The sequence below is a fragment of the Bos grunniens genome, chromosome 4 (assembly GCF_055505025.1).
Source record: "Bos grunniens cultivar Pamir isolate PY7600 chromosome 4, Bosgru_T2T1.0, whole genome shotgun sequence".
NCBI lineage: Eukaryota > Metazoa > Chordata > Mammalia > Artiodactyla > Bovidae > Bos > Bos grunniens.
The window spans coordinates 73,565,911-73,589,662 of NC_141168.1; the positions used below are offsets into that span (position 1 = coordinate 73,565,911).

The 23,752-nt window shown below is 44.9% G+C and overlaps 2 protein-coding genes across 33 annotated transcripts in view; both read left to right on the forward strand.

The window, feature by feature from the left end:
* Positions 1-23,752, forward strand: part of ATXN7L1 (ataxin 7 like 1) — a 282,078-nt gene that overhangs the window by 246,551 nt on the left and 11,775 nt on the right. For 15 of the 29 annotated variants that reach the window (XM_086396922.1, XM_086396923.1, XM_086396921.1 and 12 more), the window contains 3 exons: positions 742-1,681; positions 4,444-4,518; positions 6,451-6,697. In XM_086396922.1, the coding sequence (XP_086253048.1) occupies positions 742-1,681; positions 4,444-4,518; positions 6,451-6,492 (1,057 nt within the window). In that variant the 3' untranslated portion in view covers positions 6,493-6,697. Of the gene's footprint in view, positions 1-741; positions 1,682-4,443; positions 4,519-6,450; positions 6,698-8,629; positions 9,960-17,951; positions 18,035-23,752 lie in introns of those variants that run through there. The other 14 variants (XM_086396915.1, XM_086396924.1, XM_086396929.1 and 11 more) reach the window with 8 other exon arrangements.
* Positions 23,333-23,752, forward strand: part of EFCAB10 (EF-hand calcium binding domain 10) — a 38,769-nt gene continuing 38,349 nt past the window's right edge. For all 4 annotated transcript variants that reach the window (XR_015162696.1, XR_015162695.1, XM_086396949.1 and 1 more), the window contains exon 1: positions 23,333-23,471. Coding sequence is in view for 2 of the 4 variants with exons in the window: in XM_086396949.1 (XP_086253075.1) it covers positions 23,363-23,471 (109 nt within the window). In the remaining 2 variants the exon portion in view is untranslated. The remainder of the gene's footprint in view (positions 23,472-23,752) is intronic.

A 23,752-nucleotide genomic window follows, 5' to 3' on the forward strand; every position in this document is an offset into this window, starting at 1 on the left:
CTGATCCCCTTCTCTGGATCTGTGAGGATTCCTCTACCTTCCCTACTTCTTAACCCGGGGACAGGAAGACCTGCTGAAGAACAGCCATACCCCAGTGATAGCTCCTGAGTGAGTGGGGAGGCAGAGCAAGGTGAAGAGGAACAAATGTAGAAGTGCCTCTCTACAGGGTAACCAGAGACTGTAGACAGCACATGCAGGGGCAGACTGGCCTGTGAGGAGAGGGGTGACTCCAGTCAAGAGCAGGGTGTGGAGGCTGGGAGGGGCAGAGGCTGCAGGGGCACGGGGGGATGCTCTGGCCCCCATGTGCAGGTGGCACAGCCCCGTCCTCACCCTTCTTCAAGCCAGGACCTAAGTGTGAAATGACCACCTCTCATTAAAAATCACCTTCATCACTGCGAGGGGCAAGAAAACAGGGGGATACTGTGGGGGCAATTTCTATTCTAATTAACATTCGCCTTTTATTCGGGAACCCAAATCAGCCATTATCCAATAGCCAAGCATGGAGAAAAGGATCTGAAAACCTGAAAGTGATTAAAACTAGCTTGCCGGATGTTGCAATGGGGGGAAACCATAGGGAAGGGCCATAAATCAGATTCCGCCATCCTTCAAGGCTTCATTTTCCATAGTCTGGTTTCCACCAGGGTTTTCTCTGTAGCCCTGATGCTCACACTTAATCGAGCTTCTGGAGCAATGCAAAGCCTATTTCTCACTGTTTCTCTTTCACTCTTCTCTCACGTTTAGGAAGATCCCTCCTGCGGCAGATAGCCCCATGCCCTCGCCAGCAGCCCACCTCACCACCCCTGTTCCAGCATCCGTTTTACAGCCTTTCAGCAACCCCAGTGCTGTGTATCTTCCTTCAGCTCCCATCAGCTCGAGACTCACCTCTTCTTACATAATGACATCAGCCATGCTCTCAAATGCAGCTTTTGTGACATCGCCGGACCCGAGCGCCCTCATGTCACACACCACAGCTTTCCCTCATGTGGCCGCAACCCTCAGCATCATGGACTCAACCTTCAAGGCCCCACCCGCCGTGTCCCCGATACCAGCCGTCATCGCTTCCCCATCCCACAAGCCATCCAAAACCAAAACCAGCAAATCCTCAAAAGTCAAAGACCTGTCCGCCCGTAGCGACGAGTCTCCAAGTAACAAAAAGAGGAAGCCGCAGTCTTCGACTTCCTCCTCTTCCTCCTCATTACCCCTGCAGACATCCCTCGCCTCCCCATTGTCAGGGCCCCACAAAAAGAACTGTGTTTTGAATGCCAGTTCTGCTTTGAACTCCTATCAGGCGGCCCCTCCCTATAACAGTCTGTCTGTGCACAACTCAAACAATGGGGTGAGCCCACTCAGTGCCAAACTGGAGCCCTCAGGACGGACCTCGCTGCCTGGCGGCCCCACGGACCTAGTGAGACACGTGGGCTCTGGGGGCGGCAGCAGTGACTCCTGTCCCCTCTCTGTGCCCACCCTTGCAGGGGACCTCTCTCTGGCCTCACACAATGCTGTGTCTTCTCTGCCCCTCTCTTTTGACAAATCAGAAGGAAAAAAGCGTAAGAACTCAAGTTCTAGTAGCAAAGCCTGTAAAATCACTAAAATGCCTGGAATGAATAGCGTTCACAGAAAGAACCCACCCAGCCTTCTTGCTCCGGTGCCCGATCCCGTTAACAGCACCTCCTCTCGGCAGGTAAGGGGCCCGTCCTTCCAGGAGCCTCCTGGCACTGCCCAGGGAGGGGGGTTGGGGAACCGGGCAGCGCCCCCTCCCCCCACCCCTGCTTAGCCAAGTGGTCCAAACAGGTGGCCCAGACAGGTAACACAAGCATGAGTCCCCTCCTTGATCTCCGTCTAGGTGATTCCACCCCTTGCTCTGAGAGAAGTTTATGTAACAGACACTTTGTACAGTATCCACTACGTGCTAGGTGCTGTTCCGAGTCCTGTATGAGTATCACCTCATTTAATCCTCACAATAGCCCAGCACAGTTGACGCTGTTGTAATCACCACTTTATAGATGAGCAGACTAAGGCACAGAGAGATTCTGAGCTCCCCACCTCGCTCTATTGTCAGTCTGGATGATTTCACTGAAGAGTTCTGTTGCCAAGCAGTTTGATCTATTGGCATCCCCTTAGGAAGAACCCGGGGCCTAGCAGGATACATAATGACCTGGGTCCCACCTGGTGGGGTGGGGTGCTGTGCTTCTCACTTTACCAGGCTCCCTACTCCTAAGATAACTCTTTACTTCCTGAAGCAACACTGCAGCTCACACCACCTGGCACAGAAGTGTTCCAGGCCACTACACACAGATGAGGGTGTCGTGAGGGAAGCTTGGGGGAATGGGATGTGGTCCATGAAGAACACATGTTTTTTCCCTGGAGCCCTGTTCTCATCCTCAAGTCTCCCCATTCTTCTCTGGCCAGGATTGCTGTTTAGGAAACCCTCCCGCCCAACTCCGGTGTCATTTGTGTGTAGAGGAAGGAGCACAGGTAGGGAGGGGCTGCCTGGGGCCTCTGCGAGCTGAGTCCAGTGGGAGGGACCTCGCAGGACAGTGTGCATGGACTCTACCAGCAGCCCCAGGCTGACAGAATTCAACGGGCTCCAGCCCTGCCTGGGAGTGAGGGTTTTGGAGGCATGCGAGGCAGTTGTTTAAAAGATGTTTTCATGGTTTTCATCATCTTTGTGTGAGACTTGTTAAAACCTCATGAAGAGAAACTCTTGAGGGGGATTCACAAAACACAAGCAAACATGGGAGAAAAGCAATTTTGGATCTCAAGGGCCAGACAAGCTGCAACCCAAGGCCACGTTTGCAAGGGGTACATAGGTCCTCTCATTAGGGCCCAGACAATTGCACTCATCTGCAGTTGCAGGGATGCTGAGGAGAGGGACCAGAACCCACCGGGCACCCCCACCCTGAAACTAATAACTGCTCGCCCATGCCACCTCCAGGTCTCAGGATGGAGGGCAGATTCAGGGCTTCTTAAACTTGAATGTGCACATGAATCACCAGGGGATTCTCAATAAAGTGCACATTCTGAATCCACAGGTCTGGGGTGGATCCTGAGAGTCTGCATTTCTAACAGACACCAGGCAGTGCTGCTGCACTGGTGTGCTGGCCACAAACTGAGCAGCAAGGCTATAGTGCCACCTGTTTTCAATGAAGTTCTAGCAGCTAACTTTTACTTAATGGCCTGGGCTCTGGTCCAAGCCCTTCATATATTCATTTAATCTTCACCTGTTATTACCCCCATTTTACAGATGAGTAAACCAAGCACAGGAAGGTTAAATAATGTGCCCAAAGTCACACAGTGAGTAAGTTAGGGCTGGGATTTACACCCAGGCGGTTTGCCTCTGGAGTCTGGACTTTTCATCTCTGTCTCTATTGATGGAGTACCTCTGTATGGGTGGAGTGCCTCTGTCTTGAGTAAATGTGGCATGTGGCACTGTTGATTCTTTGATGCAGGACCATATGAAATGTTTTGTAAGCATGCTGAATTAGTCAAAACCAGTGGTGAAAGGAGCAGACAAGCCTCCATCAGATAGAGTGCTCATCAGGAGGGAAATCAAAAAGAGTGGATGAATGTAATGGCTGCCTTGGAGCTAGTCAATGTTGGTTCTCTATTGCAGCTGATGTCTGGGTGCTTGTCACCAGGCCATTAAGAAAAGGCTTTGTCCAGGGTCACCACCGGTGATTTCCAGGTGTTGGGGAAAGCCCTTCAGGAAGCCCTTGGGGAAATCTTAGGCCTTTGGAATCTCTTAGGAGACTGGGCAAGACGTGGCATGAGGGTGAGAAATTCAAGGTAAAATATGCTTTGGGGACCAATAGGGGATCAATTTAATTGTATCTGGTAGTTGTAAGGCCCCAGAATTTGCCACGGAGATACTAAATTGAACAAAAAAACAAGACTGCGAAGGTAAGGCAGGTGTCTATGAAAAGGCGAGTAGCGCGGAACTCCTCCCCTGAGGACGCCGCCCACCGCGAGCACGACGGCCACGCCCACACGCCCCGGCGGGAAGTTAGGAAGGCCTGGGCTTAAGCTGTGCCTCTTGCCGTATTTCTTAACGACGTGGAGTGTGCTGGGAAAACTTAGAAAAGACGCAGGCATTCATTCTCAGCCAGTCCAACGGAGTCTGGGCCTGAGACGAGATGGGTCAGGAACTGCAGTCATAGGTGGGAAAACTGGGCATCCTCCAGAAAACTTGCAGTCTGCACATCTGGGAAACGGCTTGAGAGTTCCCCTCAGTTTTCCCTCTGGGATGAGAGGGGCGTGGTGGAGGCCCCCTGAAACATCCCGTTTTCTCTGACGTTTAAGGTGGAAACACGAGTTCCACACCACAGGAGGAGGGCCTGCGAGGTGCCATGAAGCCTCCTCCTCTCCCCTCGCGACTCGTAGTATCCGGGAGTCTGTCCCCAGCTGACGCCCGTGTCTGAGGAAGGCTTCACTGGTGTCTTTCAGGTTGGGAAAAATAGCAGCCTAGCTTTGTCACAATCCAGTCCTTCAAGCATATCCAGCCCAGGACACAGCCGACCGGTAAGTTACTGGGGGGGCAGAAGTCCATAGGGTCTTCAGCAGGGTGGAAAGAACGTGGGCTGTGGGGTCAGACCCTGGTTCACATCTCATCTCCGGTTAAGAAAATGGCTGCCCGGAGTCTAAAACTAGGCCTTCTGGTAATTGGTTGTGTGCCTTTGGGCAAGTTACCTCATTTCTCTGTGCTTGAGTTTCCTCGTCTGTAAGATGGGCTCATTATGACCCCTATCTCATGTGGCTTTTGTGAGGATTAAATTAATTTATTGACATAAAGCCTCTACAAAATGCCTGAGCCCTAACACACAAATGCTGGCTTTTACTGTTAGCTGCTAATGCTGCTGCTGCTAAGTCGCTTCAGTCGTGTCCGACTCTGTGCAACCCCATAGACGACAGCCCACCAGGCTTCCCCATCCCTGGGATTCTCCAGGCAAGAACACTGTAGTGGGTTGCCATTTCCTTCTCCAATGCATGAAAGTGAAAAGTGAAAGTGAAGTCGATCAGTTGTGTCTGAGTCTTCACGACCCCATGGACTGCAGCCTACCTATCTACCCATGGGATTTTCCAGGCAAGAGTACTGGAGTGGGTTGCCATTGCCTTCTCCATTTACTGTTAGCAGTTGCATGATGTTGGGCAGATTACTTCTCTGAGTCTCAGGTTTTTCATACGTTAAATGGCAAAATCGACACCTACCTTCTGAGGTCGCTGTGAAAGTTAAATAAGATGCTGTTGACTAACAGGCCTTACTCTTGGCAGACATTGGTCAGCACTTTCTCGAGGCTTCTGATGAGCTATAGCTATGTGGTTTCAGGATGTGGTTTCATGGTGGAACTGTTCAGGGTAGATTTAAGAGGTTTTTTTTAATAAACTTGAGGTGTGTAAACAGTGTAGATGTGATTTTCTCCAGTGGAGTGTGTGCACGTCCTGGGGAGGCCAGGGAGGGTTGTACATGATGGGAAAAAATATGTGTATGGCTATTACATTGTCTTAGAAGTGCCATATGTGTCAGATATAAAATTACAGTGTTTTTCTGTACTTTGGCCTTTGGTCTTTCCCCACAAACCTTGGGTGGAGTGTGGGTGAAGGTTAATAGGGAACAGTTTTGTATCCTCAGATCAGGGAGTGCATCCCCACCAGTTTGAGTCACTTGTGGTGGGGTTTGCACTGAGCACCTGCAGCCCATCCTTTGTGCTAGGGTGAAGGAAGGGCCCCAGGAATCTGCCTGTTGATAGCAGGCCTCCTGAACGGGTTGCAAGGTGTGCCTGGAGACTCCACTTTGACCCTTCGCAGGCACCTGTGCCTTCACCAGCTCCAGGCACACCAGCTGGAAACCCACAGCGGGGTTTAACAGACAGCCTAACTGAATGTAGCAATAACACCAACACCTGTCTTTTGTTGAGCTCTTCCTCTGTAGATGCTGTACTCTGCCCCTCACATACGTTACATACGTTTCAACCTTTTAACAAACTGGTCATGTTGGGGACAAAATGTCATTTTGCAGATGAAGGTGAAGGAACTTGAACCAAACCTGTATATTCAAAGCCTTTATGCCTAACCCAGCACTATGCTTCTTCCTTGGGTAATTCTCCATGCTCTCTGGGGGTTAGTTAGGAAAAGATGGACAGAAAAACAGAACAAAAATGAAGACAGATCAGCTATCCTGGTCCTCCCTCCTGGAGAGGAGCCCTGTTAATCTCCAGGATTTGTTCCTGTGCTTTCCTCCACAGCTGGGATCTTTGTGGCTACCTTCCATTTACCGAGTCCTTTACTTCAGTCACCTCATTTGCTCATCACAGCTGGCTTTTGCTGAATGCAGGAAGTGGCATGGTGTCCTTTTTATTATAGATGAGGAAATGAGGCTATCTTTTTGAACTCTTGTAGGTAACCCCAAATGTATGTTTTTGAAACAAGCTTTTTCTTTTTTCTTTTCTTTCCTAGAAGAACACAAACAGAACGGGCAGGATAAGGACTCTTCCATAACAAGACTCTGAAGCCAATTCCAAACCAATGCCTGGCCACGGGACCCCACCCCAGCCAGAAGAGGGAGGGGAGTGGGCAGTGGGGGAGAGTCTGTTTCCTGTGCCCTACCTGTGGCTCTGGCCTTTCTTCTTTTTTTAATTGACCAATTTTTAGTTTTGAGGAAAAAAAGGCAAAAGAACGTGAATTTGAGATTTACAGAAAACAAGTACCAGTGTTTTGTTTCCGTTCTTTCATTTGCCATGTGTATACCTTCTTCCAAGTTTGGAGTCACTCATCTAGCTTCTGATGCTGCTACTGCATCATTTTGCTCCAGCCACAAGAGCAGACATTGCAGAATGTCTGTTCCTGGTTGGCCTCATCTGAAACTCTTGAACTTGAGCACGTTCAGTGCTCCTTTCCTTGGGTTCTTCCATCTTTCCCTCCCGTCCCGTCCTGCCTGCCACTCTCTGGGTCCCCACTGGCCATCAGAGGAACAGGCTCTCGTACCTCCCCTCTAGACAGCGTGTTGATGGGGGAGGAGCTTTGCTGGGGAGCAGCCTGTGTTTGGGGAGCAGAGAGCTGGAGGGCGGGCCAAGTGTCCCCATCAGGTTTCTAGGGAAGCAGAATAGCAGGAACCAGATGCAAAGTTGAGAACAGCAGCATTTAATGATGGGGCTCACTCAGTACCACTGTGCAGCTGTGCAGCTCACAGATGTACTGGGTTAGGGACAGGGGCAGGAACAGACCTACAGGGTTGCAGGAAGAATGGTGTGGGGGTAGGAAAAGACATCCTCAAAAGATGGTGGAAATTGGGTAACTGTGATCATCTGAGCTTGTTAGGCCTCCATGCCACACAATCCCTCCCAGAGCACCGTGTCCAAGGGCACAAAGCCGAGCAAGTCACTGGGGGGAAGAATTCCAGGGAAAGGGGCACAAGACCTCAGGAAGCCACTCAGGAGGAGGAATGGTACCCAGGGCTGTGGAAGTTCTCAAGCTGCCCTCTGGGGTTTGACGAGGAGAAAAGCAGGGCCAGAAGAAAGGGCTTGAGGGAAAACTGCTATGGAGGGTTAATTGCCAAACCCCTGTTGAGAATAAATACTAGCATTGCCCACCCACCACCATGCCCTTGGCCAGAGGCCCCCATTCCTACAAGCCACCCAGGAAAGAATGGTAAGGCCACCACTTATGGAGAAGAGCCAGAAGGGAGAAGCCAGAGGCCTGCAGCTACAAAACTGTTCACACTGGAGTTCTGAAAGAAACAATACCATAAGCTCTAATTGGGAATTGTAATCAGGAAAGGAATTCCCCATATAAAAATAGGTGTTCTGTGCTATGAATCATGTAACTTTGTGTACAGTATAATGGAAGAGATACTAGGAGTTTTTGCTTCATCCGTAAGTCAGATATGAATGCCAGTTTTGCCGCTGGATGTAAACCCTCATCCCTACCCTAAAGTTTTCTTTCCCATTCCCTCCAAACCCAAAGATCAGACTACTGTTAAATTTCACCATATGATTAGATTTTGCAAAGACGGGAGGCAAACGGAGTGATTTGCATCAATGGAATTGCACTGACAGTGTTTCTTAATAGGATTACTAAAGTTTTTAATATAAAATGATTTTTTTAAAAATCAGGAGTTGATATTAGGTACTAGGACATTAGTTCAGATGAATTCATTTTTATTTCTACAGTGTTAAAAGTGCACTTATATGCTGGTTTATTTCCATCTTGGGAAAAAAAGACTGCAAATTGAAGGGAAGATTGTTACTTTTTCTTTTAAAAAAAAAAAAGGTTAAGGCAGATTTTAAGACTTATAAATGTTTAAGAAATTATAAACAAGGTTAGACCCTTTGAAAAAAGTTTAGAAGATATTCTTAAAGTAAATTTTTATAGTGTTAATTTTGTAATAATTTATGTTTTACTATATTACAGAGCTAACTGACCAGAATAGTTTCAGAAACAATATGAAACTTAGGAAAGTTGAAGCAATGTTTATATTTTTAAAATGTTCTTTGAATTATGTTTTTATTGTACATTTCTTCAGACTGAAAAGTATGTACATATCTTTGTTATTTTTGCACAATTTTCGTCTCGTTCAGTTTTAGAAGTCTGTTGTTTTTTTTTTTAAATAATTTATTTTGAGTTGTAATACTTGCAGGAGTGAAAACAAAAAAATCTCAGCAACAAAATAACCCTCTGATTTACAAACTCTTACACTCAAGAGGGAAAACAAAGGTTGAGAGATTAAGTGGCTGCTTCTGAGAAATAATGTCTCGACAGGGACTAAAGGAGCAATTCAATGGATTTTAAACATTTTAGCTCTCTACATCTTGAATTGCAAGCTGGAATAAAGAGGCTCCCCACTGAATGCTGCTTACTTGGTGAAAGACTGGCTCTGACCAAGGTGAGGACATTTCTGGAAACTGAGCAAAAAGGGAAAACCCACGGTGTTTCTTCCTTCACAGTCAGCTACAGGTTTACTTTATAATGATGTATTCAAAACTCACAGCTTGAAAAATGGAATGCAAATAAAAGGTTTTCTTTCAGTTTGTTTGGATGGAGTTCAACTGGACCAGCCTATAAAGCATTATTGGGGGAATATCCTTTGGGTACTTCTGTTCTGCACACCCCACTCAGCCCTCTCTCCTAGCCCCTTGACTGCACACACCCCCATCTGCCTGAAGATCTTGTGACTTGTCGCCAGCCATAGAGGCTCGAAAGCTCTGGTTGTTAAAGTGTAACGCAATGCATAGACCTGTCAGCCATAAAAAAAAAAGCGACCTGGATAACTTGTATGCCTTCTTTTGTATCAATGTACCAATTGTAAATAATGCTGATCAACCTTTGTAGAGAATAGTTTATACAGCATATTCTATTATTGCTGATTCTCAGTGAACTCTTGTTTTAAAAAAGGAAAAAAAGAAATTTTCTATTTACACCTTCTATTTTGTTATGCTGTCAGCCCATGGCACTTTAACAAAACTCTGTGGGTTTTATGTAGCTGGTCAGTCATGGGGTATATTCAATAACTGTTGTTGCACAGAGGAGAATTTGCACCTGCTCATTTGTCCTTTCCTACTACCAATTTTAGAACCTTTTCCAGAAATTTTGAAGAAAGCATGTCCAAACATTCTAAACAAATACCACACTTGTGGAGTGGGTTTCTTTTCTATGATCCATATTTTGTAACACTAAGTATTTTCCTTCTTTGTCCCGCACCTTTATGTATTAGCACTATCAGATAGAATTCATTCCATGCCTGTGATATTGTAAGCAGAATAAATGTCTAAAGTAGGTGTAAATAGTAAATTCTATGGCTTACAGTTTTAAAAAGGAAAGAACAAACATGTATCTATTGATACTGCCGTGGTGCAGCACCAGGCCTGGAGACATTCTCCAGTGAGCGATTGTATTTTTTTTTTTTTGCTTTTGCTTTTTTTTTTTTTGTAACATGGCTTTGTAAATAAAATAATTTATATGTTTGTAAATCAATGTCTTTGGGTTTTCATAAAATGTAAATTTAGGGTATTGCTTTTTATTGTTCTGGGTGTATGTGTCCTCACCAGACGAGCCTTCCTGCTAGAACCCACATTTAAGGTGTAGAAGAGAGTTCATTCAACAGATATTTATGGAGCATCCCTTTTGTGGCTGCCTCTGAGCTAGGCACTCTGCTCAGTGATGAGAAACAGATACAGACCCAGATGCTTTCTGAAGGCACCCAGGTAGGGCAGACAGTACATAAATACATGATGGAATGCCTAATTACTGATTGTGGCAAATGGTAGAAAGATTTGAGTTCTATGATAGAGAATAACAGGAGAAACCAATGTAAAATGGATTGAGGGGGTGGTTTGCAATCAGGGAGTTGCCTGTGAGAAAGTGAGCTGAAAGACGGTGTCAGGGAGATAATCCCAGGCAGAGCTGGGCCACAGTGGGAAAAGTCTGGTAGATTCTTGAAGACTAAGGAAGACAGAACAGGGAAAGGGATGGGCAGAGCAAGGAAAGGATGCACAGAAGGTGTGGCAAGGTCACAAAAGGCCTCATAGTTTAGATTTCTGTGCTCAGTTCAATGGGAATCCTTTGAAGGGTTTTACATAAGGGCATGATGTGATCTGATCTGTTGAAGGATCTCTAACTGCTGTGTAGAGAATCCATCAGAAGTTGTTGCAAGATACCCAGTGAGACATTGTGTTCATGTGGTTCCAGAATGGTGACAGTATATACTAAAAAAAGTGAATGGATTCAAGATCCATTTTACATGTTAAATTGATGAGACGTGCTTAGGAATTGGATGTAAGAGTAAGGAAAAGAATGACTCCCAGGTTTCTGGTAGAGCAATTGTATTGGGTGGAGATGCCATTTCTTCAGAAGTAGAAAACCAGAGGAAGAACAGGATTTGGGGAGGGGGCAAAAGAAACATTTCATGGAAATAAAGAATTATGTTTTGCATGTTTACGTTTGTTCATGTGTGATATTACCATGGAACCGCTAAGCTGCTGGGTCAAGAAGGCATGAGATATACATGACGGGAGCTCTCAGCAGGGGTAAGCTGGAGGCATCAATCTGGGAATCTTTGTTATATAGATGATATTTAGAGCCACAGATATATGTGTGATTACTTGAGAGAATGTAGGGGAAGAAGAGCAGGCATTTAGAGGTTAGGTGGGAACAGAAAAGCTCACAAAGAACCCAAAGAGGAAGCACTCACAAAGAGAAGAGAGAGAACCCAACAGGTAGTAGTTCCCTGGAAGCTAGGGCTATAGGATGCTTCACGCAAGGAAGAGTCAGCTGAGTTTACTGTTGCAAAAGGAAGAGAGAGACGGTATTGAGTCTGAGGTACTGCAACATGGAGGTCATTGGGGACTATTAATCTAGGTCTGTCATAACAAATTGCTACAACTTGGTGGCCTAAAAGAACATGAATTCTTTCTCTCAGAGTTCTGATGACCAGCAGTTCAAAATCAAGCAGGGTTGCACTCCCTCAAAGGCTGTGGGGGAGATTCCTTCCCAGCCTCTTCTGGTTTCTAGCGATGGCTTACAATCCTTGGCATTCCTTGGCTTGTAGACTCATCAGTCCCATCTGTGCCTCCTTCACATGGCTTTCTGCTCTATTCTCCTGGGTTTCAAGTTCTCTATGGCCTTTCTCTTATAAGGACATCTGTCCATGGACTTAAGGCTCACCCTAAATCCTAGATGATATCCTCTCAAGATACCTAACATAGTTACATCATTTTCCAAATAATTCATACTCAACATGTTCTAAGGGTTACAACTTGGACATAGAGTGATCATAGCAAAGCAGGTATGATGAAGTGGAAGTGTCAGGGGACTGAAGGAAATTCAGTTGTGTAGACAAGTCTTAAGAAGGTTAAAAGGCACAAGGGAGTGTTTAGATTTTGTTTCTTTTTGTTTCTTGTGTTTTTCAAAGTAGAAGGGTCCAGATTGTGATTCATATGCTGCTGAGGCTGGGACAATAGAAGGGAGAGGTTGAAGAAGCAGAAAAAAGGGGTGATTTTTTTTAAAGATTTTTTTCATGTGGAGCATTTTCCAAAGTCATGGAATTTGTTACAATACTGCTTCTGTTTCTAGTTTTTGTTTTTTGGCCACAAGGCATGTGGGATTCCAGCTCCCTAAAAAGGAGTCAAATCCACACCCCCTGCATTGGAAGGTGAAGTCTTAACCACTGAACTGCCAGGGAAGTTCCAATTTTTTTTTTTAAAGGGACATTTTTGAAAAGGCAAGAGGAAAGTGAATTTGAACATATGTGGAGGTATTAGCTTTTGTGGTGCACAAAGATCAGCCAATGCATATTACAAATTTTAAGAGCTTATCTGTGCAAAAATGGGATTCGAGTCAGGCAGTGCCAAACCAGAAGTGGTTAGGAGCTCCACCAACAGGAGCTGGGGAGAGATTTTTATAAAGAAAGGGTAGAAGGAAAGTATTGATTGGCTATAGCTTAAAGCCTTGTTGGCTATTTGTGATTGATTGTCCCTAGCATTTTGATTTTGTAACCTTGAGACATTTACAGACTTAGGTACTGATTTGCTTACATAGGCCCCTAGGGCATTAGAGCATCTCAGTCTAATGGCCTCTTTGTTTAATTAATTTAACAGTAGTCAGGGGGACACTTCCTCCAGGGAAAAGGGGAAGAAGTCAGCTTCTAGATTCACTGCTGGGCAAGATTAGAGAATACCCATCTGATGGCTTCCACTTTCTCAGTGACCATGGGCAAGCCAGGTGTGCCTGAGATCTCAAAAGAAGTTTGGGAAGAGTAAAGAGAGAATGAAATAGTTACTAATGAAACTGGATTGCCACACAGTATTGACAGCATATTTATGATTCCTGATCAAAGCACAGCCCTAACATGGAGATGACAGTCTAGGAGAGCTGTTTGAGCACACCAAGGGCAGAGGAAGGCTCCTTGGAGTCAACACTCTCAGGCAAACCGTGGCACATTTCTTGTTTTGCCTCAGGCTAAAGTGTGAATATTTTTGTACAGAAGAGGAAAAAAACAGAGGAAGCCCATTGACATTGCACATAAAGGTATAATTTTATTATCCATAGGCACGAAATGTCAGTGTAGTGCATCTAGCACGAAGACATCATTTATGCCTTGGTTCTGAGCTTTGTCTGTGACTGGCTATCCATCACTGATCTGGCCTGGGTGACTTCTAACTTCATTCTGAAAGGAGCCTAGACATCCTGGAACTCTGAGAAGCCTCTCTCAAAATTAGTCATAAGCTTGGAGAATCAATGTGAAAACAGGAAGTAATCTTTTAAAAATTTATTTACTTGACTGCTTGGGGTCTTGGATCATGTAGCATCTTTCCTTGCAGTGTGCGCTCTACAGTGTGCAGGCTCACTAGTTGTGTCCTGCAGGCTTCAGTAGTTCTGGTGCTTGGGCTTAGTTGCTTTGTGGATGTGGGATCTTAGTTCCCCCACCAGGAATGGAACTCGTGTCCCTGCCTTGCAAGGCAGAGTCTCAACCACTGGGCCACCAGGGAAGTCCTGGAAGTAATCTTGAAGACCCTCTAATGCAAGAGAGGAAACTGAGACACAGGTCAAATGAGGTATCAAGAGCACATAGCTGGGCTGACGGGCAAGCCTGTCCTCCCTTGTCTGGTTCTCTTTCCATTGTAGTTCCTTGCCTCCTGTAGATATAAACACCTACAGATGTTTCTTCCTAAGCCACTGTAGACATTTCCATAAAGGTATTTTACAGTTCTGTGCGTATCCTAGTTGCTTTACTCAGGTCTCTGGAATTTTACAATACTACAGTATTTTTTCTCCTTTTTGATTTTTCCCATTCGTCAATAACTACTTGCCTAGTGGATTATCTCTTGCTTTCTGATCTGAGACTATTCCAGAACATCAGGTTTCAGGTATCCATGTCACTGAGCGAAGTTCCCAGGAATGTATTTCAATAAGTTTATTTTCTCTTTATTACATCTTCATAAGCCGTTCAACTCAAAAAGTAAATGAGGAAGGTGTAAAGAAGCTAAACACCTCTAACACCCAATCAGTCCCAGACAAGTCTGAATCATTGCAGAATCATGCTGGAAGCCAGTAGTTCAGAGGTGCTGCATTTGTTGTGACAGTTGAAATCACAAATCTGATCTAAGGTCACTAACACTGGAAAAGGTCTCTCAATTTTAAAAAATTCTGTAACTTTTCTGGGTAGCACTTTTTGCCTTTTAACACTCCAGTAAATTTTTAGTCAAAGCAGCAGCAGCCTCACAAAAGCGTTTGCATCTTCAGGTACCTGGGCTGGCTGCTCACTGGGAAGCTACTGTGAAAGTAGGCGCTCATGTGCTCTGTGTTAGGGTTTTCGTTTTCTCTCCACCCACTTCACTTCCCTGTTTGATTTCCTAGCGGGTCTTATCACTAACCCCTTCCTCTACCCCCCGCCCCAAATCTCTCCAGTGTTCCTGAATAACCCAGATACAGTGTAGGGGGACGCAGGGAGAGGGTAACATTTCTGGCACATTGTTGGAATAGGGTGAAGGCAGAGCCTCATAGAAGGGAAGAAAATGGAGAGGAAAACATGATTCTGGAGCTTTTCCTTTGGAAAGAATAAGATGCATGTTTTTGCTCTTGTTTGCAATTTTTACAAGTTTTTTCTGTCCAGCCCAATAAACCGAGAAGGTTTGGATCCGGACTAGATGCATAGCACTGCTCCTGACTGACTGCTGGAGGACACGCTAGACAGGGTACCTCCCACAGGGCTCACCTTCCAGCACTTGGAGGATGTTCCTGCCAGGTCCATGCTGAGCCCAGCATTGTTCAACATTTTAATTAATGAATTGGCATTCAAAGTAACCTTGGTGAATTAAAGCCATGAATACCAACAGACAGATTTATAGAATAGATGTTACCTTTGGGGGCACAGGGGAAGATTCTGATGCTAGAAATGTTCTGTATCTTGACCTGAATGTAATCATGGGTGAAATATTTATCAGGTTGTGTACTTAACGATTTGCTCATTTTACCATGCACTTTTAAATGTAAAAGTTTACACACAGACAGAAAAGGTAAAGGGCAAACTTGGAGCGATAATTGTCTTTGCAGAAAGAAGAAAGTTAGCAGTGATTTGAGGAAAATACTAATAAGCCCGTTTTCTCCCCAGGTCCTCGAGAAGCAGTAGGCACCTCAGCGGAGGGGTGCACAATGGGCTGAAGATAGGGAAGAGGGGCTTGAAATCTCACATGAGGTTGTCAGACCCCTCGAGACCCCTTCACCTCCCACATGCAGCCAAGTGGCTATTTTCTCTCCACCCCTAGCAGGTGACTAAAGGGTTATTTTCTGGAAAAACTGAATTGGAAGCCAAGATTCAGGATCCACAGAGACTGGTCCAACAGAGAAAGTTGTCTTGGGGTGGGATAGGGGATGAAATGAGGCAGAAGATTGTCTCTTCTCATCACAAATTGTAGAATTTTAGTTTGTTACAAAATTGTGTGTGTATGTGTTGCTTTGATATTTTTAAATTTTAGGTAAGTGTATCGTCAGGACGCCCACACAATGATTAAATATATGGGAGCCATTAGATGATCTCACTGTTGTGTGTCCAGAGTGTAGTGTTTGGCCCTGGGTTTGGCAGCTTATAAACACTGGAATCAGGACCAGAGAAAAGCGGTCAAAGTAATCAAATACAGTTGATGGCAGTGAATAGTTGTGGAATACACTGTCCTAGAGATGGCTGAAAATGGAATGCCAGGGATGGCTTTAAAAACAATTCTCCTTCATAGAGGGACTTTCCCAAAGGTGATCTCGTGCTGGTAGAGTTTGGCGTGGATTACCATATGAGTTACATTGACATGCTGCTGCTCTTTCATTCAAAAAACATCTATATCTCATGTTTCCTTGGACTTCAAGTTTATCTGTAGGATCCTCCTAAGTGAAAGTGAAAGTGAAGTCGCTCAGTCGTGTCCGACTCTTCACGACCCCGTGGATTGCAGCCTACCAGGCTCCTCCGTCCATGGGATTTTCCAGGCAAGAGTACTGGAGTGGGTTGCCACTGCCTATGCTTGCTACTGTTTTAGGATCCAGACAACACTGAATAACACAGTTCTTTAGGATCTCAGTGTTGTTTGGATCCTAAAACAGTAGCAAGCATACTGTTGGCATACAATAGATGTTTACTGAGTTAAATGATAGAGTGGTGTGCTGATGGTAAATGTTGAACATCCAGCTTTAGGGGTGGCAGAGGAAGCATTTGCTGATTTCTGTGGTGTTAACACACCCACTGTGAGTGAATTCAAGCTACCGGTATGACCTTTCCGAATGCTGAAGGGGAAGGGGAGTGCACATGAGCCCCCGTGAGCCTGGGCAAGCCAGCTCCAGCGTACAGTGACCTTGGCCAATGCAGAAGACATACTCATGACCAGCAATACTATATCAATTCATGTTAAACTACAAGAAATAATCTAATCCATTAGTCAGGCCAACAAGGAGAATTTACTATCGGTTGGAAATAACCAACATTCAAATGAACAATTTCTTACCATTTTTAAGTTTTGTTTTAAACTTATTCCTGCTTGAAAAGGGCACTGAGGCAAAGTGGATGCCCTAGTTTCCAAAATAATATCCAAGCAATTGTCTTTCTTGTATAAGCAGTCCCCACTCTGTGGGCTGTGCTCCAAGTGTTTCATTTGGAACCTAATATTTTCCTCCACTTAAATGTAAAATCAAGGGTGATTAGGTTGCAGGACAGCCCACAAAAGCCCATAGAGTCCACAAAGCACCTGAAGTCTGATGTCAGTGCTGCTGCTGCTGCTAAGTCGCTTCAGTCGTGTCCGACTCTAGCGACCCCATGGACTGCAGCCTACCAGGCTCTCTGTCCATGGGATTTTCCAGGCAAGAGTACTAGAGTGGGGTGCCATCGCCTTCTCCAGATGTCAGTGCAGGGGTGTTATTTTGAGAAATGTGTCCTCAGTTCCAACTGGGGAAGACAGGATTGTATGCCGCCTGGCTGCTATCCCAGCCATGAGAGACCACTTCCTGCCACCTTGCCATCTGCCAACTGCTAGGAGAGTAGAGACTTCTGGCCTGTACCCTGAGCAGACTTCTAGCTCTAAGCCATACTTGCACTACTCTGACATCAAGAAAACAGCTAACAGGACAGGAATTCCCCTGATGGTGGTAGTGGTGAAGGTGGTGGTGGGAGGGGGAGGAGGGGTGAACTAATAATATTACTGATTATGTGTTCCACATCTTTTCCCATTTAATCCTTGCAATAATTCTATGAGGTTGGTAAGATTATTACCCCCATTTCACAGATGAGAAAACTGCAGTAACTGAGAGGTCAAGTAATTTGATCAAGATCACACAGTTAGTAAATGAGGAAGCCTCTTGGTAAAGGGTCCTTAACTCCTCAAGCAAGCTGTGTAAACAGATCCTCTGAGGTCATCCTTATACAAATAATTTAGAAGCTCAAAGAATGTTGTTCCTAAGTTCTGTTGTGGGCCTCAATTCGATGGACCTAATGAAAGCTTAAAAAGAGCTAGTTGGTGTGTTGGGGGCTAAATTTAGGCTTAGGGTATAATATGACATTTGGAAATGCAGAAGTAGCCTCCCAAATGAAACGGAACAGAAAAAAAGAAGAATTTGTGTAAAAACTGGTGAGATCTGAATGAGGTCTATACCTGAGTGAACAGTGTTGTATCAATGCTGATGTCCTTGTTTAACAAAGACAATGTTCTAAAGTTATATAAGACATTATCATTGGGAGGAGCTGAAGGAGGATACACTGGAACTCTTTGTACTACTTTGCAACTTCTTGTGAATCTTAACTATTTTAGAGTTTAAAAAAAATTTTTTATGAAGTACTGTACAGAGTATACCAAAGCACCAGTTATCCCAATCTGCTCCTTGGGACCCTTCGTACTGTGGCCACGCTGTTGATACGGTCTACATTTTCATGTTTTGTAATATGAATTTAAATTACTGTTTCAAGATGTTTTTAGCATTTTTGCTCTTTTTAGGTCATTGAAGAATGAAGAAAGCTCCTGAGTAGATAACTGAGGCACTATCACAGATAATTGAGCGTTACCATTTCACAAAGACTGTAAGTTTGAGACCTGAGTTCCACAGAACCCTGTTTCCCTATTAAATCACAGTTGTAAAGCTAAAACAGGCACCTGTGTTTGTCTCACCTGATGCAAAAATTAATCTGATATCACTACTAGACCATGTTCTGGTGGGTTTTTTTTTTTTTTTCAACTCTAAAAATCCAGCTCACCAATAAAGCAACTTGGCGAAAATGAAATTATCAGGTTCTAAATTATGTTTCCCTTAATATTTGCATAAAAAATGTTAAATGCATAGTAGATACACCTTTAGTTCCTCCCACATTGACACACAGAACCAAGAATCTATAGATCTAAAGCTGCAACACAGAACTGAAAGGTTAAAAAAAAAAAAAAAAAAACAGAAAACACTTCTAATAGGAAATGAAGTAGGAACTCCTGTGGACATAGGTTGTAGACTATATATAGAACTGATTTCCGCCTTCTCATTTTAATAACACTATTAAGATAATAATAGCTAACACTCATGTAGCTCTTCCTACATGCCTGGCATCATTTTTATAAGAGCTTTACATATATTAACTCAGTCCTGAAGACATCTTCTGTGAGGTAGATATACTGTCTCCATCCTGTCCTTGGGGAAACTGAGGCAGAGAATTTAGGTGTTTGGCCTAAGACCAAAACTGGGTTTTAAAGTGAGGCAGTCTGGCTCCAGGGGCCCCTGCAGGATACTGCCTCACCACACACATGCTCAGAAAGTGGGTTTCGTGTTTTCTCCCTTTTCTTCAACAGCAATCAAAACTCCTAGATGAGACATCTATAACTTGTCCCTGGTTGACACTGAAAATCAAGAGAAGGGGTTAGCCCACATTCTGCCCTGGCCACTCACATCCCCACACTATCCCTTTTATATATACCCTCCCCCAAACGGACACGCTAACCCTGAGCTCTAGGTCCAAGTTTACGGGCAGGTTGACAAGTCCATCCGCAACACCAAAGACCAAGCTTTTTATGTTTAGTGGTCCATAAATGGAGTGAGCACATATTAAGTTGACCTGGGACATTCCAAGTTTTATGGTTGAAAGCTTCATGGCCATGGGCCTCCACACACACACGGTTCTGCACAAACCAGGACAGTCAGTTGGTCATTGTGTGCTCTAGAAACACTTGGGAAAGTATTAAAAAGTTATGATGCCTGAGGTAGCCCTCTACCCTTGTGCTCTGGCCCCCAAAGCAATTATATCAGTCTCTTGGGGGTGAGGGAGAAGACACTGTATTTTTTAATGACTCCCCAGGAGTTTCTAGCGTTCTGGGTTGGTAGGGGCTGTGGGATTCTACCAAGTATGAGCTGGGAGCGTCGAGGCTCTCAGGACTCCTGATTAACATTTTCTAGACCTTTAGCTCAGTTCTCACCAGCTGCTGTAATGTGCGGTCTCAGTCCTGACTGTCCACTAGGATCTTTAATAACAAGAGGAGCCTTTAATAACAAGCAATTCAGGAATAAAAAAGGCACAGCCACTTTGAGTAGACAGTTTGGCAGTTTCTTAAAAAGTTAAACATACACCTACCATATGAAACAGTCATCCCACTCTTAGCTATGTACTCAAGAGAAATGAAATCCTCTGTTCACACAAAGATCTGTCCACGAATAGCCTTGCAGCTTTATTTGTAATAACTCCAAACTGAATGGAATCCAAATGTCGATCCACAGGTGAACAGATAAATTGTAATATATGCATCCTGTGGAATCTTACTCAGCAATGAAGAGGAATAAAATATTTATACATGCAACAACATGGGTGAATCCCCCAAAATAATGTTGAATGAAAGACCAAAAAAAAAGACAAAATAATAGACCAAAAAATATATATATATACTGTATGATTCTATTTATGTAAAATTCTACAAAATGTAACCTACAGTTACAGATAGCAGGTCAGTTATGCCTGGCAATAGGGGGTAGGGACAGGATTAAGGAGGAGTGAGAAGAAGGAACTAGAAAGGGACACGGTAACTTTGGGTGTTGATAGTTATTTTCCTTATCTTGATGAGGGTGATTTCATGATACATACATACATCAAAACTTATCCAAGAGTATACCTTAAATATAGTGGAAACAGTGTCAGACTTTATTTTTGGGGGCTCCAAAATCACTGCAGATGGTGACTGCAGCCATGAAATTAAAAGACGCTTACTTCTTGGAAGGAAAGTTATGGCCAACCTAGATAGCATATTCAAAAGCAGAGACATTACTTTCCCAACAAAGGTCCGTCTAGTCAAGGCTATGGTTTTTCCTGTGGTCATGTATGGATGTGAGAGTTGGACTGTGAAGAAGGCTGAGCGCTGAAGAATTGATGCTTTTGAACTGTGGTGTTGGAGAAGATTCTTGAGAGTCCCTTGGACTGCAAGGAGATCCAACCAGTCCATTCTGAAGGCGATCAGCCCTGGGATTTCTTTGGAAGGAATGATGCTAAAGCTGAAACTCCAGTACTTTGGCCACCTCATGCGAAGAGTTGACTCATTGGAAAAGACTCTGATGCTGAGAGGGATTGGGGGAAGGAGGAGAAGGGGACGACAGAGGATGAGATGGCTGGATGGCATCACTGACTCGATGGACGTGAGTCTCAGTGAACCCCGGGAGTTGGTGATGGACAGGGAAGCCTGGCGTGCTGCGATTCATGGGGTCGCAAAGAGTCGGACACAACTGAGCAACTAAACTGAACTGAACTGATACCTTAAATATGTGCAGTTTATCATGTTAATTATACCTCAATAAAGCTATTCAAATCAGCAACAACAAAACCACCACTATTGAGGCCCTATCGCAGTAGATTCAGTCTCCTGGACGTGGAATGGAGCCCAAGTCTCAGTACTTTTTAAAGGACCATCAGTAGTTTCAAAGGTGGTTCAAATGCGCAATCCTGGGTGAAAAGCACTGCCTTGCTGCCCCAAACCACTAAAAGGGTTTAATACTAATAAGGAGATGGAGGACAAATAGTTGAAGAAGTCTAAGGATGATGATTAAAGAAGCCCAAATTGGCTTAAGAGATAACATTGACAGAGAACAGCTGAGTCCACTAGGTGGCGTCTGGACCCTTCTCTTTAGCATGAGTTCCAGGGGAATTGAAGATTTGGGGCAGAGCTGCCTGAAGTATGTTAAGGGAGCAAGCCCTGAGCACACAAAAGCACCCAAAATTGTTGGAACAGAAAATAATCAGTGACTTGGAAAGACATCAGGAGGTCAAGTGTCATTTGAAGTTCTAGTGTCATTTGAGGATAAAAGAGCATGACTGTTTATTCAGGGACTGAATAACTTCTGAAGAGTAAGTAAATGAAGTTCTCAAGGAGATCATATATGTTGAGCATCGAGCACAGAGCAGAATCCCTGTGTCCAGGAAACCAACATGGAGTCCTCAGTAGATTTTTTTTTTTTAATGTATTAAGTACTGCTGCTGCTAAGTCGTGTCAGTCGTGTCCGACTCTCTGGGACCCCATAGACGGCAGCCCACCAGGCTCCCCCGTCCCTGGGATTCTCCAGGCAAGAACACTGGAGTGGGTTGCCATTTCCTTCTCCAATGCATGAAAGTGAAAAGGGAAAGTGAAGTTGCTCAGTCGTGTCCGACACTTAGCAGCCCCATGGACTGTAGCCTACCAGGCTCCTCCGTCCATGGGATTTCTCAGGCAAGAGTACTGGAGTGGGGTGCCATTGCCTTCTCCGGTATTAAGTACATATAAGGTATAACAAATCATAATCCATTGAGCACCTGTGTACCCACGACTCAGGTAAAGAAAATTACCCTTATCTTCCTCAGGATATTGCTCTACAAACCCAATCCCTTTCCTCTCACCTCCAAGGCAAATACTAAGCTGAATTTTTGTGTATTCCTTTGTATTTCTTAATAGATTTCCTACATAGGCTTGAATCTGTAAACAACACATTGCTTTGTTTTGTATGTTTTTTAACTTTATATAAATTGATTCATACAGTTTATATTCTGAGACAATATTATGTTTTTGAGACTCATCCATTTTGTTGCCAGTGGCTACAATCCATTCCTGCAAAGCTTTATAGTATTCCATTGTGACTCTATCTGTTTTTTTAATCCATTCTACTTTTGATGACCTTTGAGCTGCTATGTCTTCTATCGTGAACAGTGCTGTTCTGAACATTCTTGTACTTATCGTGGTACAGGTATACAAGAGTTGCTGTAGGTGTGGAATTTCTGAAGCATGTTTACACTACCAAGATAATTCCAAGGTGGATGTTCTACTTTGGAAAGCTCCGATCATCACTGGTTGTTTTGTTGCACTATAGCCTTACCAGCAGTTGATACTGTTCAGCTGCCTTATTTTTACCAGTTTGGTAGATGTAAAATGGGCGTAAAATGGCATTTTTTTGTAGTTTTGTTTACAGGATTGCTGGAGAGGCTAAGAATATTTTCATATGTTTATTGGCCATTTGTCTTTCGTCTTCTTGAAGTGACTGTTCTGGAATAACTCTCTGGTGGTAGGTAAGGGCACTGATCTCAGAGCCTGGCCCTCAAGAACAGAAGTCCAAGCCTAGAGTTTAGTTTCTCAGGTACTTCCATGGCTAAATAGAGGCCTCTCCTCGCCACCTTACTTAGTGACTCTCTCTCAAAACCACTGTCAAGTGGTCTCTTTCTCCTTAAGACCAGCTCCAAACAGTCTAGTGAAGCATTCACGTGCTTCATGACTGCACCATCCCGTAGAGAAAACGGCCCCTTCCTGCCTCACCACCAGCACTGCTCTGCATGCTGCTCACATCAAAGGTGCTGCTTAGGACTCTCCACTGGACACCCCTGTTATTACAGAAGTTTCCCTGGTGGCTCAGATGGTAAGGAACCTGCCTGGAATATGGGGAACTAGGGTTCTATCCCTGGGTCGGGATAGGGAAGGAACTAACAACCCATTCCAGTATTCTTGCCTGGAGAATTCCATAGACAGAGGAGCCTGGCGGGCTACAGTCCTTGGGCTCGAAAAGGGTCGGACACGACTGAGCGACTAACACATTCACACATACTGTGTGTATTATTGCCATATGAGGCCCTGGATCAACAAGTACTGAGCTAGGTGCTAGAGACAGAAACAGGGAAAGATCATCAGGCCCAACCCTCAGCCCAGATGGAGGACAAGGATATCTTTCCGCAAGGGGCTGTGCACTAATCTCCCTCCTGCCTCCGTGTCTGCCCCACCCCACACTTCCCAAACTGCCTCTTTTGGATGAGGTGTAGACTTGGTGCCCAGGTCTCAGCCAGTCCGGGGCGCGTCAAGTAACCGGGCGGAAGGGGCGGAGCCGAGCGACGGCGACGCTGCCTGGTCGCCTAGCAACAGCCCAGCTAGACGCGATGGAGGCCCGCAGCAGCAGGGAGCTCCAAGCCAGGAATTATTTGGAAAAACATCGAATTATGGACTTGCTGACCTATCTTACCAGCGCCCTCCTCTTTTTCCGGCCGGGTAAGTGTCTTGCAAGTGTCTTGCCTACCACTCGACTTTCCGTCCCACACCAAGCGGTCCTCAAAAATTCCTCGTGTAGCCAGCCATCCCTCCACGCCTGCGTCTCGGGGGACGAAGGACAGCTTCCTTCCTGGATACCACCTCCCCAACTCCGCAAACACTCTTTCATGCCTCTCGGCTAGTTGAGCCCTCCTGCTGCCCGTTAACACTGTGGCTTTCAATTAAACAAGACTTAACGCAACGGCCTCTTTGTGCCTGCCTCTTGCCAAGTGTGGCGGGAC